Genomic DNA, 19,476 nt, shown 5'->3' on the forward strand with positions numbered 1-19,476 from the left:
CTCAGACCATGCATGGGGGGCGCACATGGCGGGCAGATGCATTCAAGGACAATGGACACAAAAAGAATTGCACCTGCACATCAACCAGAAAGAAATGCTGGCAGTGATACATGCAGTCGAGGCCTTCGAAGAATTCCTACATCAGGGCCATCTACTAATAAAGACAGACAACACCACAGTGATGTGGTACATAAACAAGCAAGGAGATACGCATTCAATACCCCCTTTGTAGACTGACAATGAACCTTTGGGATATATCCCTGAAATTAAACATAGAGCTGCAATCCCAGTTTGTACCAGGAAAAGACAATGTACTGGCGGACAGCCTAAGCAGAAACATGCTGGACCCTCACGAATGGAGGTTACATCTGGACATATTCACACAACTAACTCAAGCATGGGGAAGGCCGGACATAGATCTATTTGCCTCCCACCTCAGTCACCATCTGAAGAAATTCTACACAAGGACATACCATCCACAAGCATGGAAGGTGGACGCTCTCTACTTCAGCTGGAGCTCTCTAACAGTATATGCATTCCCACCTCTACCATTAATGACCAAGGTGTTACTGAAAATCAAGACAGAACAACCGAGAGTCATTCTGATTGCTCCAGACTGGCCAAGACAACATTGGTACCCACTACTGAAGAGCATGGCACACACGAATCCATGGCCTCTACCTCTATGGCCACTGCTACTGATGCAGCACAATTACATGACTCTGCTCACCAGCCTGCAAACACTGAAGCTAGCAGCTTGGAAGATTCCATGACTCCAAATCAGGACAAACTCTCCAAGAGGGTGAGAGACATCATCCTGGAAGCTCGCAGGCCTTCCACTAGAAAGGCATACTCAGCAAAATGGAAGAGATTTTGTATCTGGAACACCAAAAAGGGTCAAGATCCAACAGTGATGAACATTCCACAGATTCTAGAATATTTGGCTGAAATGCTCCACAATGGCCTTGCTTATTCCTCCATAAAAATACACGCTTCAGCAATATCTGCAGAATACAACACTGATCCGCCTGTATTTTCACATCCATTACTAAGGCAGTTTCTAAGAGGGATAAAAAACATCAACCCTCCAAGGAAACCACTGGTACCGGCATGGGACCTCAACTTCATCTTGGAAAAGTTAACTTTGCCTCCTTTTGAACCAGCAGCCTCTTCAGAATTGCAGTACCTGTTTTGGAAAACAGTTTTTCTTCTAGCAGTAACCTCAGCAAGAAGGGCCTCTGAATTACAGGCCCTCATGGCAGTACAGCCATTCCTCATTTTTCATCAGGACAGAGTTTCACTGAGAACCAATCCGTCCTTCATGCCAAAAGTGGTATCCAAGGTTTCACTAAATCAAGCTATTCACCTGCCTACCTTTTATCCAGATCCTCAAAATAAAGGAGAGAGGCTCCTGCACACCTTGGACATACACAGACAGTTGCGCTACTACTTAGACAGAACAAAAAATTTCAGAAAAACTGACCAGCTTTTTGTGGCCTACGCTGCTGGAGTGCAGGGTAAAGCCATCTCAAAACAGACAATTTCTAAATGGATTGGAAATTGCATTAGATTTTGCTATTCTTTTCATGGAAAGACTGTGCCAGCTAACATCAGGCCTCACTCCACCAGAGCAACAGCCACCTCCACAGCCTTTTTAAGAGGGGTGGCTACAAAGGACATTTTAGAAGCTGCCACATGGAGCTCCGTGCATACATTTTCCAAACATTACCACCTGCCTTTATATTCCAGATCCAGAGCAGGTTTTGCTACTGCAGTCCTGCAGGGCATTCTAGCTACACCATCATTCTCTTAGTGCCTACAACCCCCAGCTTGGCTATGGTATTCCACCCATATGTCAGGACTGCAGTTGCATCCTTGAAGGACATAGTACAGTTTTGTATCTACCATAAATGTAGATGTCCGATAGGAATGCAACTGCAGTCAGGTTTTCCCTCCCTCCTACCCCACTTTGGTGTACCATTGGTTTTATAACTCTCCATCTAGCTAGCTGGGGTTATCTTTTATGGTGTATTTGTTTTTACTGTTGTGGATGTTTGGAATTTTTCTCTATTCTCTAAATTTAGCGTTCCTTAGAGGGCACCTGGCATCTGGGGCAAGAAACACTGAAGAAGATGACGTCGGCTGATGCCTTTATACCCCTGGCACACTGACGTCAGGGAAGGGGCGACATCAGCCAATGCCGGACCCAGACTTTGGAATCCGGCCGACCTCGGGATCGCCTGTGGCAGGACAACCCATATGTCAGGACTGCAGTTGCATTCCTATCGGACATCTACATTTATGGTAGGTACAAAACTGTACTTTCTCCCACCAGTTTAACACAGCCAACAAACTTCCTGTGATGCATCTACTTTTTCTTGCAAAACCAAAAGTCTGTTGTGATACTTGAGCTCTGTGATCCAAGGCTACTCAAGATACAATTCTTGCTTTCTCTAAACAGTCCTTACAGTCTTTTACTGACTCATGTGGAGCCACAATATGAAAATAGTTTTTCTCATCAAAAAACATTTCTTCCAGTCTTGTAAGACGGAACCTTTCTCTGGTCAAGTTGTACATGTCCACCTAGCTGCCAGCAGTGTGGGCAATAGGTTATGCTAAGACTTTAAGACTTAAGGGTACTGAACACCATCATCTGGATAATGAGTCATGCATTATCTAACAAAAATGCTTCCATACCAGTTTTCTATACTGAGAACAAATGCAGTTTAGGGCATTGAGAAATGCATGCTCACAAGTTCTTTTTCATTTTATTTATTTTTTTTAATTTATTTTATTTTACATTTGTTGACAGGGGTAGTCCGACTAGATGCAAGTCCATTTTCAGTGGAGGCCCGGGGAGAAAAGCTCCAAGGTCAGCAAATTAGATTAAAATAAAACAGTGTAAGAAGCTTCTCTGTGTGGAAGATTTTCAGTCCATATATTTCTAGTTAATCGCTGTATATTAATCAGATCAGATATATTTCCTATTAAAGGTTATTTGTTTGTATCAATTTGATGAAAAAATTTCTCTTTTTTAGCGATATATGAAGTATCAATTTTAACTCAGTTGTATAAATGTTTATATGGAAGTAGTTATTGTATTTAGTTATTCTATAATGATAGCACATGGAGCTCCATATGTATTTTTCTCTGCCAGTTGTAGTTTCTTCTAGCCTGTCCTTTTTTTTTTTTTTTTGTCTGTTTGTATTTTACTTATTTTTCACTAATATGTATTTACCATAATGTGTTGTTGTTGTATTTTTTTATTGTGGAGCTTTTCTCCCCGGGCCTCTACTGAAAATGGAAATGTATCCAGCTAGACTAGCCCGGTCAACAAATGTAAAATAAAAATAAATAAATAAAAATAGCATCTTATACTTCACTGTTATTACATTTATAAATAATATAAGTCACATTACTTTGTTAGTTCTATTCTATGACTATATGCTTTTAAAGCTTAAATGAACAATGCATTTTAAAAAGGAAAACAGCTTAATAACTGATGATTTAATTTCATTAACTTAAATTGATTAATTATTTAATTGATAAAATATCATTTATATAAATAGTGGATAGAAATGAATTAATTTACAAACCTGAAGAAGCATACCTTGGCAGTACGTGAAAGCGCTTGTTCCGAAAATAAAAAGGCAGCTTTATTTTAACATCGTGGTGACTTCTATTTTATCCTGTTTTGCTGATTAATCAGATCAGACAATAGTAGGAGAAGTAGCGAACGTAAACTCGTCTTAAGTCAAAACAAAGCAAAAAGTAATAATGGAAAATATATAATTGTACAGCATTACTAAATATTCAAAAGTAATCTGTTTCCAGACTCCCTGCCTTGCTTGGATTACTTTCGAATATTTAGTAATGCTGTACAATTATATATTTTCCATTATTACTTTTTGTTTTGTTTTGACTTAAGACGAGTTTACGTTCGCTACTTCTACTACTATTGTCTGATCTGATTAATATACAGCGATTAACTAGAAATACATGGACTGAAAATCTTCTACACAGAGAAGTTTCTTACACTGTTTTGTTTTTGGACCCACTGCACTTCAGTGGGTTGTTTTGAGACTTCGGGGATACCACAGAGATTACTTGTTTTTCATATTAGATTAAAAAATACAGTATATACAGTAGTTAACTTATCTAAGCAAGCAGTTAAGTTTAAGATACAATATTTACAGAGGTTACATACCTAGGCAAATTATAGAAGTTCAGGAGATAAAGAAAATCCAGAGAGTAGGTCATCATTAAGTAATTCAGGTCAGCTAAGAATGCTGTTAACTCATACAGTTAGGTACAGATGCAATATTTGCAGTGGTTACATACCTAAACACGTTAGAGTTAAACAAAGTAAAGGTCAGGATAGTGCCACCGGTAAGCTAAAATACCTATTTTGGTCTCATTGTCAAGGAAAGTTAGTCGGGTTTGCTACATTGACATAGCCAGTTTAATGTCAGATATTGTTTAAGTCTAGTCTTGAATTTTCTCAGGGAGTTGAGAAAAGTAATTTTGGTTGGGAAAGAGTTCCAGGATCTGCCTACAGAGTTTGCGAAGAGAGTCACCGGCAGAGTTATTAGTTTTGATAGTCTGGACTAGTTGGGGATTGTGATAGGGAGTGATAATATTTTTAAGAGCAGGAGTATTATCTGGATTGTAAAGGATCCTATGGGCAGTAATCATGAGGTTATACTGGATCAAGCTGGGTAGTTCTAGCCACCCAGGCTGGCATATTGACACTGCCACATTCAACAGTACTGTACAGTGATGAAACATTTTAGATGGTCTTTCAGGAGCAAGAAAATCCTAGTATAGCTATTTCCTACAGTAATAATTTCTTTTATGGTGAAAGTGTTTGCTTTTTTGGTAAAATAAAACAAAATGGTAACTGGCGAATTTTAAACTATCAGGTGAAAAAAACAACATACTGAAACAGTTTATATACATTCGTAATTTATTTCTGACCATTTTAAATATGTATCTTTTTCAGCAGTGTCAATATTTATGATGCAAGGCAGATAAAGAATAAAGAATTACTGAATCCTGTTGCCAGACTTAATGGCCATTCTAGAATTGTCAGTTCTGCATATTTCTCTCCCATGAATGGTAAAAGAGTACTAACAACATGCGTTGATGATAATCTAAGGTAAGTTTTGAATACTTCATTTCTAGGTCTTGATAAAAGTGGCATCTGATTTGCAGATAAAAAAGCATGATCTGATACAAAAGTGATGTTCATTGTTCTAGTTATTGTTGAAGAGCCTGATTATTGGGAATGCTTGCATTCGGGTAGTCCCTTGTTGGGCAGACTTCCAGAGTTATACTTTCCCCTTTGACTTCTGTTGATTTTTTCTCATTACAGCATAAGGATGTTGGTTGTATAAGAGGAGTGTCAGGGGATTTCATCTTCATATTTGCCTTACTGTGCAGTCTAATACTCTTTACTTTCTTCTCAAACTTCATCAGCCTATCAGTTTGTCTGCTTCCTGAGAATAAATAAGTAACCCCATGGGAAATTTTTTTCTTTTTCATTTGGAGAATTGTTGTGCTACTACTCCATCTCTGATATGGATTCTGAATGTGATCATTTGTAAGGTTAATAATTATATAGATTGTGGGAAGCAAGTTCCCCATGCAGATTGTACTGTTTTTTTTTTTTTTTTGCCTTAACCCAGAGTATGACATGGATGCCTGTCCCCATTGTCCAGGTTTCACAGGGCACTCAGGAGAAGATCTGAGAGTTTGCAGTTCGAAAGAGTGTGTGCCCCTGTTTCTACATCACTGTGGCATCAGCCATGGCCTTGTGGAGCCAATCTGAAATGTAAACATACTCCTGGAAAAGCATCAGAATACTGAGGACAGCACTTATTACACTATCAGTATCCCTATGTCCAGCAGCACTGAACATGATGAGACACTTTTGCAATACCTATCTTCAGTACTGTTCTCTGTGGAGGTGTCTGGTATGACTTCCATGTAGGTTGTCAAGAGCCTTCCATAAGCCCCAGGGCTTGAAGCATGTATAGTGTGAGAGCAGCATCCCCTTTATTCTTGTGTACACGGAAGTTCCTAGAGACTGAGTGGACATTGTGATAACCTGCTGATGAGCTGAGACCTTCAAGACAGTGTCCCATGAAAAACCAAGATTTTAAAGTGCTGAAGCCAAACCTTGTGCCCACCAGCTTGGATTAGCCTAGGTTAAGCAGTGCTTCAGTCTCCTCCACCCTGTTTTTTTTTTCCATATTCTTATCCGACAGATCCAGAATATTAACTTTTGCAAATCCAAGCAGCCAGCTTTGTAAATTCCTGTAGTGTCAAAGGCCCTTTGCATGAAGAAAAGGGTGCATTTTTATGATGCGGGTTCTTTTTTTCCTCTTTTTAAACACCTTTATTAAATTATCACTTAAGACATAGACAAACATACATTAATAGAAAATTTTAAAAAGTTAGCATTTTTTTCCATTCGCATACAGTATACATCACATATTTTTTCTTTCCTTCTTTGTAATGATCATCAGTCCAACATTACATAAATTACTGAATTCCTGCTTTCTCTTAATCCTCACTCCTCCTTTTGAACATTATTCTGCATCTATTGTTACCTCAATTTTCATTTATTTCTATGTAAGTTACGCCTTCCATCTGATCCATCTTCTAGTTCTTTTATCCTTTTATAATATTCAATACTTCAAATACAGTTGGTTTAGACTTTGATTTTCATTGTCTATTAATTGCATTTTGGCAGCCAACAGAATTAAACTTAATAAGGTCTTACTATGATTGTGATGAGGATTCTGACTGTCCTGACAAAGGAAGATGAACTGACTTTTGGGGACCAGATGTCCTTCAAGATTGCAACTGCAGTCCTGACATATGGGTTGTCCTGCCTCAGGCAGCCCTTCGGTCGGCCGGATTCCAAAGTCTGGGACCGGCGTCGGCTGATGTCACCCTTTCCCCGACGTTAGAGCGCCTGGGGTATATAAGCATCAGCCAACGCCATCTTCTTCAGTCTTTCTTGCCGCGCGGTGCCGAAGCAGAAGCAGTTCGCAAGTGCCGGCCGGTCAGCTCCTGTGTTTTCAGTTACCGAAGTCATCAAAAAGCTAAGTACCCCATTGGGGAACCTTTTCTTGCCTCAGCCGATGTCAGATAAATTTGCAAAAGTTAATAATTGCTTGTCTTGTGGTAAACAAATACCTCATAAGGATTTCCATTCTTACTGCCTCCCCTGCCTCGGCCCAGACCACGACGTCTCGGCCTGTGCTGCCTGTGCTTGCTTCAATAAGCGCACTCTCAGGCGCCGGGCAGAATTTGCTGAAGACTATTTTGGGGAAACTTTCTCTTATAACATGCCGTCGGAGTTACCGACAGCACATGTTTCCAAAAAGCGGAAGGACTGGGACCGGCATTCGCGGCCCGCGTCTTCTACCGACACCACGCTAAAGCCTACCACGAGTGCATCGGCCTCTTCGGAGGCGATAACTCAACCGCTTCAGACCGATGACACCGCTTTACCGCAGACTTCGGTCCCGGAGGCTACCCCGGTGCCGGTTGTTGATTTTCCTCCAGAAACCGAAGCCCAAGATTTACCCGACGCCATTCCGGTGGACAAAGTCACTCCAGCACGTGGGGCAGCTAGGCCTCCTGTGTCTATGTCTATTAAGGCCTACACACGTGCTAAGGCTGCCAGCCAGGCTAAGTCTCACCCTCCTAAATCCTTTTCACAGGGTCCCACTTCTGATAAACAGATCATTACTTTAGCTGCAGATCTAATTTTCTTTAATTAGGGTCTCTCAGGCCCATCCAGACAGAGGTTCTCAGCCGCCTTCAGACAAAAGGCCTAGGGTTGAGCAGGCAGGCACCCTTTCCTCAGATGAAGCCTCTGGTGAGTCAGGCCATTCAGATTCCCAGGAAGAATCCTTCCCGGCCTACGATGATTCTGATGCTGAAGAATCCATTCCCTCTGCCTCTCCTGCTGAGGAGATATCTCTTTTGGTGAAATTCTCCATTCCATGAGAGAGCATTTTCAGTGGCAGAGCCAGGACTTCTCCGACTCCAGGAAAAGGCTTCGGACTTTCCTTAAGTTACCCAGCACAGGCCCTTAGCTATTCCCCCTGTGTTAGATGTTTTGGATGATGTTTACTCAGACACCAGTGCTTTGCCTGATTCTCTTCCTCCTGCTCCTGTCAAGCCAGACAGATATTACAGGGTCCCTGATACTCATAAACATCTCTTTAAGGCCCACTCTATTGATCTAGAAACTATTTCTCAGGGGCCCAAAGGAGTGGTCACGTCCACGGCCAAAAATCCTTTGCCTGCAGACAGGGAATCTAGGTCCTTGGAGAGGTGGGGTAAAAAAGTTTATACCTCATCCACCCTTGCCATGAGAGCTCTAAACTGTTTATTTCATATGTTTCAGTATCAGGATTTCATGTTGGATGATTTACAGAAAAAGTTAGCCTCTCCTGAGCCCTTAGATAGAAAGGCCTTGCAGGATTTGGCTCATAATACTCAGCAGGTTAGCAATCTTTTTCTTCAGCGTGGTTATGATGCATTGGAAGCTTCATGTAGGGCAGCTATGACAGGGGCTGTCATACGTAGACATGCTTGGTTGAAAGAACAGACTTTGCCAGATCATGTTAAAGTAACGCTACTGGATGCTCCTTTGGAAAAACACAAGCAATTTGGTGCCAATGCACAGGGTGTTTTGAAATCAATTGAGGAAAAGGCTAAATCAGTACAAACAGTCAAAGATTTCCTCCAGGTTCAGCCACCAAGGTTCAGCAGGAATTGGCCTTCGAAGAATTGGTCATTTCTAGACTCTGACAAGTTCCAAAGGGGAAAAAACAGGCGTGCACGAGGTAGAGGGCAATACCAAGGCTCCTACAGGGGCTGCCAATGGCAACCAACTAATCAGAGAAGTGGAGCAGGAACTTCCACTGCTTCACCTGTTCCACTGCTGCACCAGTTAAATATGCAAGGACAGGAAATCAAAGAATGTGGCTACCCCCACACCTGTAATTACTAGTAAATAACAAAATTCAGCCAACACTAGCTTCAGTTCAAGTTACTGAAGAGCAGAATAACTTCAGTTAAATATTCCTTCAACACTCCTTCATACACAGTTTAAATCAAATTAAATACTGTATTTTTTAAAAAAAAGTGCAGATAAAGGTACTTAAATTCTCTTATACGTCCAGTTGAATATAACCAAGTTCTTAGCTGGCCAAAGCTGAGGTTTTAAAGCAGGAATTATTTCACATGCACCAGTTAAATATGCAAGGACAGGAAATCAAAGAATGTGGCTACCCCCACACCTGTAATTACTAGCAAATAACAAAATTCAGCCAACACTAGCTTCAGTTCAAGTTACTGAAGAGCAGAATAACTTCAGTTAAATATTCCTTCAACACTCCTTCATACACAGTTTAAATCAAATTAAATACTGTATTTTTTTTTTAAAAAGTGCAGATAAAGGTACTTAAATTCTCTTATATGTCCAGTTGAATATAACCAAGTTCTTAGCTGGCCAAAGCTGAGGTTTTAAAGCAGGAATTATTTCACATGCACCAGTTAAATATGCAAGGACAGGAAATCAAAGAATGTGGCTACCCCCACACCTGTAATTACTAGCAAATAACAAAATTCAGCCAACACTAGCTTCAGTTCAAGTTACTGAAGAGCAGAATAACTTCAGTTAAATATTCCTTCAACACTCCTTCATACACAGTTTAAATCAAATTAAATACTGTATTTTTTTTTAAAAAAAGTGCAGATAAAGGTACTTAAATTCTCTTATACGTCCAGTTGAATATAACCAAGTTCTTAGCTGGCCAAAGCTGAGGTTTTCTGGAGATGAGGGCAGTGCTTCTTGCGTTGCAAGCACTTCATGCCCTCCTCCCCATTGGGACAATTGCGATTCAATCAGACAACATCTGTTGTCTGGTACATCAACAAACAAGGGGGAACCAGATAATACCCTCTATGCCACAAAGCCATGAGAGTGTGGGAATGGGCGATCTCCACCAACCGCTTTCTTATCGCAACGCATATTCTGGGACGGACCAACATCCTAGCGGACAAGCTCAGTTGCACCATCCTCTCCCCGTACGAGTGGTCTCTCAACTTGCAAGTAGCGAAACAGATATTCGCAAAATGGGGGACTCCCTGCTGCGATCTTTTTGCTTCTCCTTTAAACGCCAAGTGCAACAGTTTCTTCGCTCTAATCCCCCCCCCCCAGGGGATTCTCCGAGAGACGCTCTGGTGCATGCTTGGCCTCCCGGTCTTCTCTATGCTTATCCCCCGCTGCCTCTGATGCTGCAATTGTTACAGAAAGCGTCTCGGTTGGGGTGCAGGATGATCCTCATTGCCCCATTCTGGCCTCGACAGATTTGGTTCCCTTACCTTTGGTCTCATTTAATGAATCCCCCTTGGATTCTGGATCCCAATCCGGATCTAATCTCGCACCCATCGAATCTACCGACACCGAACCTGGACAACCTGAAGCTGACAGCTTGGTTGCTCCAGTTCCACTCCTAATCAGGACTCCCGGTATCTCTTCCCCAGTCAAAGCCATCCTAGTGGCAGCGCATAACCCCTCCACCAGGAAGGTATATCGCAGTAAATGGAAAAGTTTTTCCATTTGGGCGGAGCGGCATGAGCTAGATCCCTTTACAGCCCCTCTTCCTTTGGTTCTAGACTTCCTAACTGATCTTTTTCAGAAGGGCGCCAGTTGTTCCACAGTCAAAGTGCAGTTGGCTGCCATCTCACATTACCATGTAGGTCATGATTCAGGGCCTTTAATGTCGGCCAAACTTTGCAAAGCCTTTCTTAAAGGCACTTTCTTGCTTAGACTCCCCATCAAAGAGGCTGTTCCCCCATGGGATCTTTCCTTAGTCCTCCAAGCCTTGACCGCTCCACCCTTCGAACCTGCGGCCTCAGTGGATCTCAAATTTCTGTCCTTGAAGACAGCTTTCTTGGTAGCTATTACATCAGCTAAAAGAGTTTCGGAACTTCAAGCTCTCTCTATGAAGCCTCCGTATCTAATTTTTCATCCAGACAGAGTGTACCTCAGGATCAATCCCTCCTTCCTTCCAAAGGTAGCATCGGAAGCCAATATTAACCAATCCATTAATCTTCCTGTTTTCTTCCCCAAATATCAGAACAAGGGAGAATACAAGCTGCATTCATTGGATGTTCACAGGCAGCTTCGTTTTTACATTCACAGGACGGCTGGTCATAGGTAATCCGACCAGTTGTTCGTTTCCTTTGCCAAATTCAATTTAGGAAAAGCGATTTTGAAAGTCTCCCTGTCACGCTGGATCTCTCAGTGTATCCTCTTGGTGTATCAAGCCTCTGGGAGGCCCGCACCAGAAGGAGTTCACGCACACTCTACCCGTTCTGTTTCGACCTCGGCGGCCTTTAAATCCAGGGTTCCTCTGGATGATATTTGTTCGGCAGCCACTTGGGCTTCATCTCATACATTTATCACTCACTATAAACTGAACGTGACCTCTAGGGGCAGAGCATCCTTTGGCTCCGCGGTGCTCCGGAATATTCTTCCATGATGGCCACCCAAGGTTCAGGTAGCTGGGGACTCTGTCCCACAGGTTGCTGACAAATGAATCTCCTACTTCAGATTAAGAAGTTATGTACTCACCATAACGTTCCATCTGAGTAGGTGGATTCATTTGTCTGCAACCATCCCACCCTCCTATCCCCCTGGCCTTATCAGATTCCTGTATGGGGAAGTTACCCTTTTGTTAGGGTAGTTAGTGCAGGGCAAACTCGATCTGAGGTCATGGAGGGTTTGCAGGGCATTATGGGTGAGGGGAGGAGCTAGGAGCTCGGATCCATAAGCTGGAAACTATTGCCGGTTCGGATCCGATATCGGATCCAAGCCCACAGGTTGCAGACAAATGAATCCACCTACTCAGATGCAACGTTATGGTGAGTACATAACTTCTTATTTCGCAGCAGGGGGGGTTCGCAGAATCAGGCTGACAGAGATACCTTCTCTGGTAGGCCCTTCCAGCACTCCTTAAGGGAGGCCCGACTGTCCGCCTCTGGAGGCACAATCACGGAGGATACATGGGTACTATCGATAATATCCAGGGGTTACAAAATTCCCTTCCCCCAACCACCCCTTACAAAAAAACAACAGTCAATCCCAGATGTTACACCCAATCTTCAGGATCAAGCAAACCTACAAGTTCAAAGGTTTCTAGAAAAAAGAGCCGTCCAGAAGGTCCTCGCAGACCAAATCGAATCCGGAACTTACTCAAGGTTCTTTTTAGTTCCAAAAAATACAGGGGACTGGAGGCCCACTTTGGATCTCAGCAGACTGAACAAATTGGTCAAGAATACAAAGTTTTGGATGGTAACACACTGCAGTCCATTTTTCCCTTTTTGGGTCAGGACAATTGGATCTGCTCTGTCGATCTCCAGGATGCGTACTACCACATAAAAATGGACAGATGATCCAGGAGATATCTATGCTTCTGGCTGGGAGCCAGTCATTACCAGTTCAGAGCTCTGCCCTTTGGTCTCACCACAGCCCCCAGGGTGTTCACCAAATGCATGGCAGTAGTTACGGCTCACCTGAGGCATCTAGGATTCCGGGTGTTTCCATATCTCGAAGACTGGTTCCTTACAGCCACCACCGAGCATCAGCTAATCAAGGCAAAGGACTCCACAGTTCACATTCACACTTGTTCACGACTAGGCATCACCATAAACTGCAAAAAGTCTGCCTTGTTGCCTTTTCAAAATATTATATTTCTAGGGGCAGATTTAGACACAAGGGTTATGATAGCAAAGCTGCCTCAGGAAAAGGTGTCAATCATTTGCCGTCAAGTTTCAATCCTCATGGCAAAAAAGAGAATTCAGGCAAGATTTGTCCTCAAAGTCTTGGGTTCGATGGCTGCAGCAATTAGTCTGGTCCCTATGGTGTGTTTCCACATGAGAAGTGGCTCCTTTTTGCTCAGTGATCATTCCAGGATCTACCAATGTCGGATCAGATTCTAATCACAGGATTCTTGCAAGAAGAGTCTAGAATGGTGGCTTCACTACCCTCTGATGACAATAGGCAGGCAGTTTCTAACCCCCCAAGCCATAGCCACAGTGACCATGGATGCTTCCCAGAAAGGTTGGGGGGGTATTATCTGGGACAGACAGTTCAAGGGACTTGGCAGCAACGCAAGTACCACTTGCACATCAGTGTCCTAGAGATGAGAGCGGTGCTTCTGACGTTGCAAAAGCACTTCAAGACTTTCTGCCTACAGGGATTATAGCAATTCAAACAGACAGTATGTCTGTAGTATGGTACATCAACAAACAGGGCGGAACTAGGTCTTATCCCTTGTGTCGGGAGGCTCTACGAGTATGGCAATGGGTGATGTCTTCCCAACGTTTTCTGATTGCTGCCCATATTCTGGGGAAATCCAGCGTGATAGCAGACAAGCTCAGCAGGGCAACTCTGATGCCTCACAAGTGGTCCCTGAAACAGGACATTGCAGTCTTGATTTTTCGCAAATGGGGCCAGCCATGCTGCGATCTTTTTGCCAACCCCCCAACAACAAATGCAGCAACTACTTTGCCCTAGTCCCACCACTGGGACAGTCACCCAGGGACACACTTGTTTATGAATGGCCCCAGGGACTGCTTTCCACCATTCCCCCTGATCCCCAAAGTTCTTCAGAAAGCAAAGTCGCTGGGTTGCAAGGTAATCCTCATTGCCCCTTACTGGCCTCTTCAGATATGGTTCCCATTCCTTTGGCTGCATCTGCAGGGGGAGCCTTGGATCCTGGACCCAGTTCCAGATCTCCTGATGCATCAGTCGGGTGCGCTCCACCCTTTCATCTAAACTCTCAAGCTGACAGCTTGGTTTCACCACTTACAGTCTTAGCCAAGCTTCCTGATATTTCCCCGGCAGTTCAACACATTTTGATTTCTTCCCACAAGCCAACTATCAGAAAACTTTATGCTAGTAAATAGAAGAGGTTTTCTTGTTGGGTAAGCAAGAACAAGATTGATCCCTTTACTGCACCCATTTCAAAGATTCTCAAATTTCTTGCTGAAACCTTTGAGTGAGGAGCAGCTGCAGCTGCTGTCTGGGTACAGCTGGCTGCCATTTCTAATTTTCATGTGGGAGAAATGGGCTGTAACGTTATGTCTCATAGGCTATGCAAAGCATTTCTAAGACATACTATCCTCTTGAGACCTCCAGTAAGAGAACCCCCCCCCCCCCGGGACCTAAATTTAGTTTTTGCAGCTCTGATTCTTCCCCCTTTGAGCCAGCTGCTACTTGTCCCCTAAAATTTTTGACATAGAAGACTTTTTTCTTGACTGCCATTACCTCAGCTAGGAGGGTTTCAGAATTAACAGGCCTCATCAGTTTGTCCTCCATACATGATTTTCCACAAAGATAGAGTTTCTCTTAGAACCAACCCTTCCTTCCTACCAAAGGTGTGTTCAGAGTACAACTTGAATAAATCAATAGAGCTCCCTGTATTCTTCCCCAGTCATGACAACAAGGCAGGAGTATAAGCTCCATCAATTGGATGTTCATAGACATTTACATTTTTATTTACACAGGACTAAGGACATCAGAAAATCTGACCAATTGTTTATATCATTTGCAGAGAATAGAAAAGGTTATTCATTTTCAAAAGTGACCTTATCTAAGTGGCTTTCAGCCACCATCACCTATGTCTACGATTTGCGGAACAAAAAACTTCTAGGAAAAGTTAGAGGACATTCATCTAGGGCCTTAGCTTCCTCTACTGCCTTTCAAGCCAAGTTGCTTTTAGATTTGATCTGTGTGGCAGCTACATGGGATAATCCCATACTTTTATCACTCATTACAAAGTAGATGTGGCCTCCCAGAACAGGGCATCCTTTGGTTCCATGGTCCTGAAAAGTCTTTTCCAGTGAGCCACCCAAGAAACAGGTGCTGGGGATGCTGTCCAAACCAGCAAGAATGAAGGCGAGATAGGGAAAGAAGTTACGTACTCACCGTAGTGTTACATGTTTGTTGTCCTTGATCTCGCCTTCCGTCTTGTTCCCCACCCTCCTTCCCCCTTCCGGGAGGATTGAGAGGAGTTACTTCATTGGCTACACTAGCTCAGTTTTCCTTTTACCATACAAGTTGGATAGAACTAGACTTCCTTTCTACCCCCTTGCTGATAATTTACACCTTTATACACAGGTATACTGTTATATGTAAAGTCTGTTATATTTTTATTGCATAGTCTAGTGTTTTTGGGTTATCACAAATGAGATCTAGGTAACTCCCACTAGGCATGTTGGGATAGGGGCTAGCCTCAAGCCAGTAAAAGCTCTCGAGCTTCAATATACGGCCGAGTTGGAGCCAAGGATTGGCTCCGAACCCAACCAGCAAGAAGGAAGGCGAGATCAAGAACAACAAGCATGGAAAGTTATGGTGAGTAAATAACTTCTTTTTTTCTTTTGGTGAAGCCATTCTTTTGTTAATTTGGATGTATGCTTGGGGAAATTGTCATGATGAAAGGTGAAATTCCTTTTCATCTTCAGCTTTCTAGAAGACGCCTGAAAGCTTTGGGCCAAAATGACTGGTATTTGGAACTGTTCTTAATTCCCTCCACCTTGACTAAAGCCTCAGTTCCAGCTGAAGAAAAGCAACCCCAAAGCATGATACTGCCACCACCATGCTTCACCGTGGGGATGGTGTTTTTTTGGTGATGCAAAATGTTGTTTTTGCACCAAATGTACCTTTTCGAATTGTGGCTAAAAAGTTCAACATTGGTCTCATCAGACCATAACACATTTTTCCCACATGCTTTTGGGAGACTTGATGTATTGTTTTGCAAATTGTAGCCTGGCCTGGATGTTTTTGTGTGTAAAAAAAAAGGCTTCCATCTTGCAACCCTACCCCGTAGTCCAGACATATGGAGAATACTGGAGATTGTTGTCACATGTAATACACACCAAGTACTTGCCAGAAAATGTTCTTCATTCCACATTGCTGCAGTCCTAACTATTGGGTAGTCCGCTGTCCAGTCGGCCCGAATACCAAAGTATATGGCTGATGTCGGTCAGGGCGCATTAGACTGACGTCAGTACGTCAGGGTACTAATGCGCATGACCGACGTCATATCCTCAGTCTTTTTTGCCGCATGGTCCGATGCAGAAGCAATTTTGCGAGTGCAGGTTGGCGTTCTGAAAGTTTCTGAAGTCAGAGTTTCAGACCGAATCAAAGTTGGCTAAGTACCCGTTGGGAATATTTTGGTTTTGTCTTGCCTCAGTATTTAACCGGATGTCAGAAAAAGTGAATAACTGTATTTCTTGTGGGAAACAGATACCTCATAGGGATTACCATACTTTGTGTATACCTTGTTTAGGGCCTGAGCACGACGTTGTTGGATGCCGCTCTTGTGCTAGATTTAACAAACGCACTATTAAGAGAAGGTTAGACTGTGCCAGGTTAGTGTTTGGGAAGCGTTGTAATTATAAAATGCCGTCGGATGCTCCGGCCCGGCTTCGCTAAAAACGCAAAGATAAAGCAGCAAAGCCTAGGGTGGAGGAACCGACAGTCCCAGACGTCGGTTCTTTGGAAGGCTCAATGGAGCCGGAGGTTTTGCCAGGTGTCTCTTTGGAGTCTCAGGAAGAGACTTTACTGTTACAGGATGTATCCTCTCAGGAAGTAGGCCAGGTTGAGGGGGCTTCTCAGGTGGCTGTTCTTCCCTCTCTTCCTAAGGTGGTTAGAGCCTCTCCTTCAGTTTCCAAGGCTTCTTTGAGGGGCAGGCCAAGTTTAGCTTCTGTGGGGGTTTCTCCTAGTACTTCAGGATCTTTGCCTAAGAAACATATGCTTAAAATGGCAGACGATTTGATTACTATGATTAGGGGTTCTATGCCCCCTCCTGATAAGAGGCCTAGGGTGGAACCTGAGTTTGAGAGTTTTGAGCAATGCTCGGAGGCTTCGGAGTCTTCGGCTGAAGACTTGCAGGAGTACCCTCCTTATTCTGATTCTGATGTGGATGATTCTACTCCTTCTGCTTCTCCTCCTGAGGATTTTTCATTTTCAGAGACTCTGCATTCCATGAGGGAGCATTTTAAATGGGAAGGTCAAGATTTCTCTGATTCCAGGAAAAGGCTTAGGGAATTCTTGTTTTACCCCAGCATAGGCCTTTAGCTATACCTCCTGTTTTGAATGTGGTGGAAGATGTGTTTGCAGAGGCTTCCCTGAATCCTGATTCTTTGCCTCCTGCCCCAGTTAAACCGGATAGGTATTATAGGGTGCCTGAAGCTCATAAGTATCTTTTAAGAGTCCTAGGGCAGACCCAGAAACTGTCTCTCAGGGGCCTAAAGGTGTGAAGGCCTCAGTTGTTAAAAATCCTGTCCCTCCTGATAAAGAGGCAAGGGCTTTGGATAGATGGGGAAAGAAAGTGTATACTTCTTCCACTTTAGCCATGAGGGCGTTGAATTGTCAGTTTCACATGTTAAAATATCAGAATTATCTTCTTTCACAGTTGAAATCTAAGGTGGATGCTCTGGCTGAAGGTATTGAGTGTAAAGAGTTGCAGGATTTAGTTCATGTGTCTGAACAGGTAGGTAAACATTCCTTGCAGTGTGGTTTTGATGCTGTGCAGGCCTCCTCCAGGGTGGCTGCCACTGGTTCTGTTCTTCGTAGGCACGCCTGGCTGAGAGATCAGAATTTAGCTGAGCATGTTAAGACAAGGATTTTGGATGCTCCTTTACAGTCTGATGTGTTGTTTGGTTCGCCTGTGGAAGCAGTTTTGAAGAAAATGGAGGACAAGGCTAAGTCTATGCAAACTGTTAAAGATTTTTTGCAGGTGCAGCCTCCGAAGTTTAGTAGAAATTGGTCTGCTAAGGGATGGACTTATCCTGCTTATGATTCCCAGTCTAGGGGTAGGTCTAGACGTGGTAGGGGCAGAGCTCAGGGTTCTTTTAGGCCTAGGACAGGGAGTTCCCCTGCTCAGACTTCTGATGAGGGCAGGGGTCAGTCCTTTCGTAAGCAGACCCAATGACCTACCTTTTCAGCTGCCAGTACATTCTTGCCTGGCAGCACCTTTGGGAGGAAGGCTGTCTCTTTTCAAGGAAAATTGGGATTTAATTACCCAAGACAGATGGGTTCTGGATATTATTCACCACGGTTACAGGTTTTATTTCCATACCTTGCCTCCTTTCAAAGGCATGCCAGACATTCCTCCTCTTCAAAGGACAGAGGCTCACAAGCAAATTTCTCTGTTGCTCCAAATAGGGGCCATTCAGTCAGTTCCTGTGCCGGAAAGGGGCCTAGGATTTTATTCTCGCCTGTTCCTAGTACCAAAGAAGGGGAACACGTGGAGACCAATTCTGGATTTATCTATCCTCAACACTTATCTGGACATTCCCAAGTTCAAAATGTTGACGTTACAACAGCTTTTACCTCTGCTGGGCAAAGATCACTGGATGGTAACTTTAGATCTCAAGGAAGCTTACCTTCATGTGCCAATCAGACTAAGTTGCAGGAAGTATCTGCGTTTTCGAGCTGGAAATTCTCATTATCAGTTCTCTGCATTGCCCTTTGGCTTATCTACTGCCCAGAGTATTCACAAAGGTTCTGGCTCCAGTGATAGCTTACTTCAGGCTAAAAGGAATCCAAATCTATCCTTACTTGGACGACTGCCTGATTCCGGCTCAAGAAAAAGAAGATCTTCTACAGCATCTGGAATATGTCATAGCAGTGCTAAGATGCCTAGGGTATTCTGTGAACGAAATAAAGTCCAGTCTAGTACCCTCTCAAGACATGTGCTTTCTGGGTGTGAGACTGAATACAGCAGCCCAGATGGCCTTTTTAACCCCGGACAAACAAAAGAATCTTTCCAGCTACTTCCATCATCTATCTCTTCAGTCCGGGCTGACTGCAAGGACAGTCCTTCAAGCCTTAGGGTTCATGGCATCTTGTATTCTGGTGCTTCCCAATGCCAAACTGCATATGAGGAAGCTACAATGGTATCTCAAAATCTGTGGACACAGCACTGCCAGGATTTGGACACTGTCATTCAAATAATACCTTGCATTCAAAAGGAATTTTTGTGGTGGGCTCAGGAATGTCACCTAAACAAGGGACTCTCTGTGACCCGGCCAGAGGCCAGTCAGATTCTAACGACAGATGCCTCAGATGTTGCTTGGGGAGCTCATCTAAATGGAAAGTGGATACAAGACAAGTGGCCTGCCAGACTACAGCATCTACATATCAACATGAAAGAGATGTTAGCAGTTCAGTTTGCATTAATTGCTTTCAAAGAGTTACTTCTTCCAGGGCAGGTGTTGATTCTAACAGACAACACAACTGTCATGTGGTACATCAACAAACAAGGGGGAACACATTCTTACCCATTGTGCAGACAAGCAATGATTTTATGGGAGACTGCGCTCACTCTGCACCTAACTCTTCAGGCAAGGTTTCTGCCGGAGCACAGAACT

The 19,476-nt window shown here is 43.3% G+C and overlaps 1 protein-coding gene across 2 annotated transcripts in view; it reads left to right on the forward strand.

Moving 5' to 3' along the window:
• LOC122806909 (WD repeat-containing protein 76-like) overlaps positions 1 to 19,476 on the forward strand; it is a 950,729-nt gene that overhangs the window by 814,800 nt on the left and 116,453 nt on the right. For both annotated transcript variants that reach the window (XM_044077718.1, XM_044077717.1), the window contains one exon: positions 5,003 to 5,158. In XM_044077718.1, the coding sequence (XP_043933653.1) occupies positions 5,003 to 5,158 (156 nt within the window). The remainder of the gene's footprint in view (positions 1 to 5,002; positions 5,159 to 19,476) is intronic.

Source organism: Protopterus annectens, chromosome 7.part0 (assembly GCF_019279795.1).
Source record: "Protopterus annectens isolate FY-2018-M chromosome 7.part0, PAN1.0, whole genome shotgun sequence".
Classification (NCBI taxonomy): Eukaryota; Metazoa; Chordata; order Ceratodontiformes; family Protopteridae; genus Protopterus; species Protopterus annectens.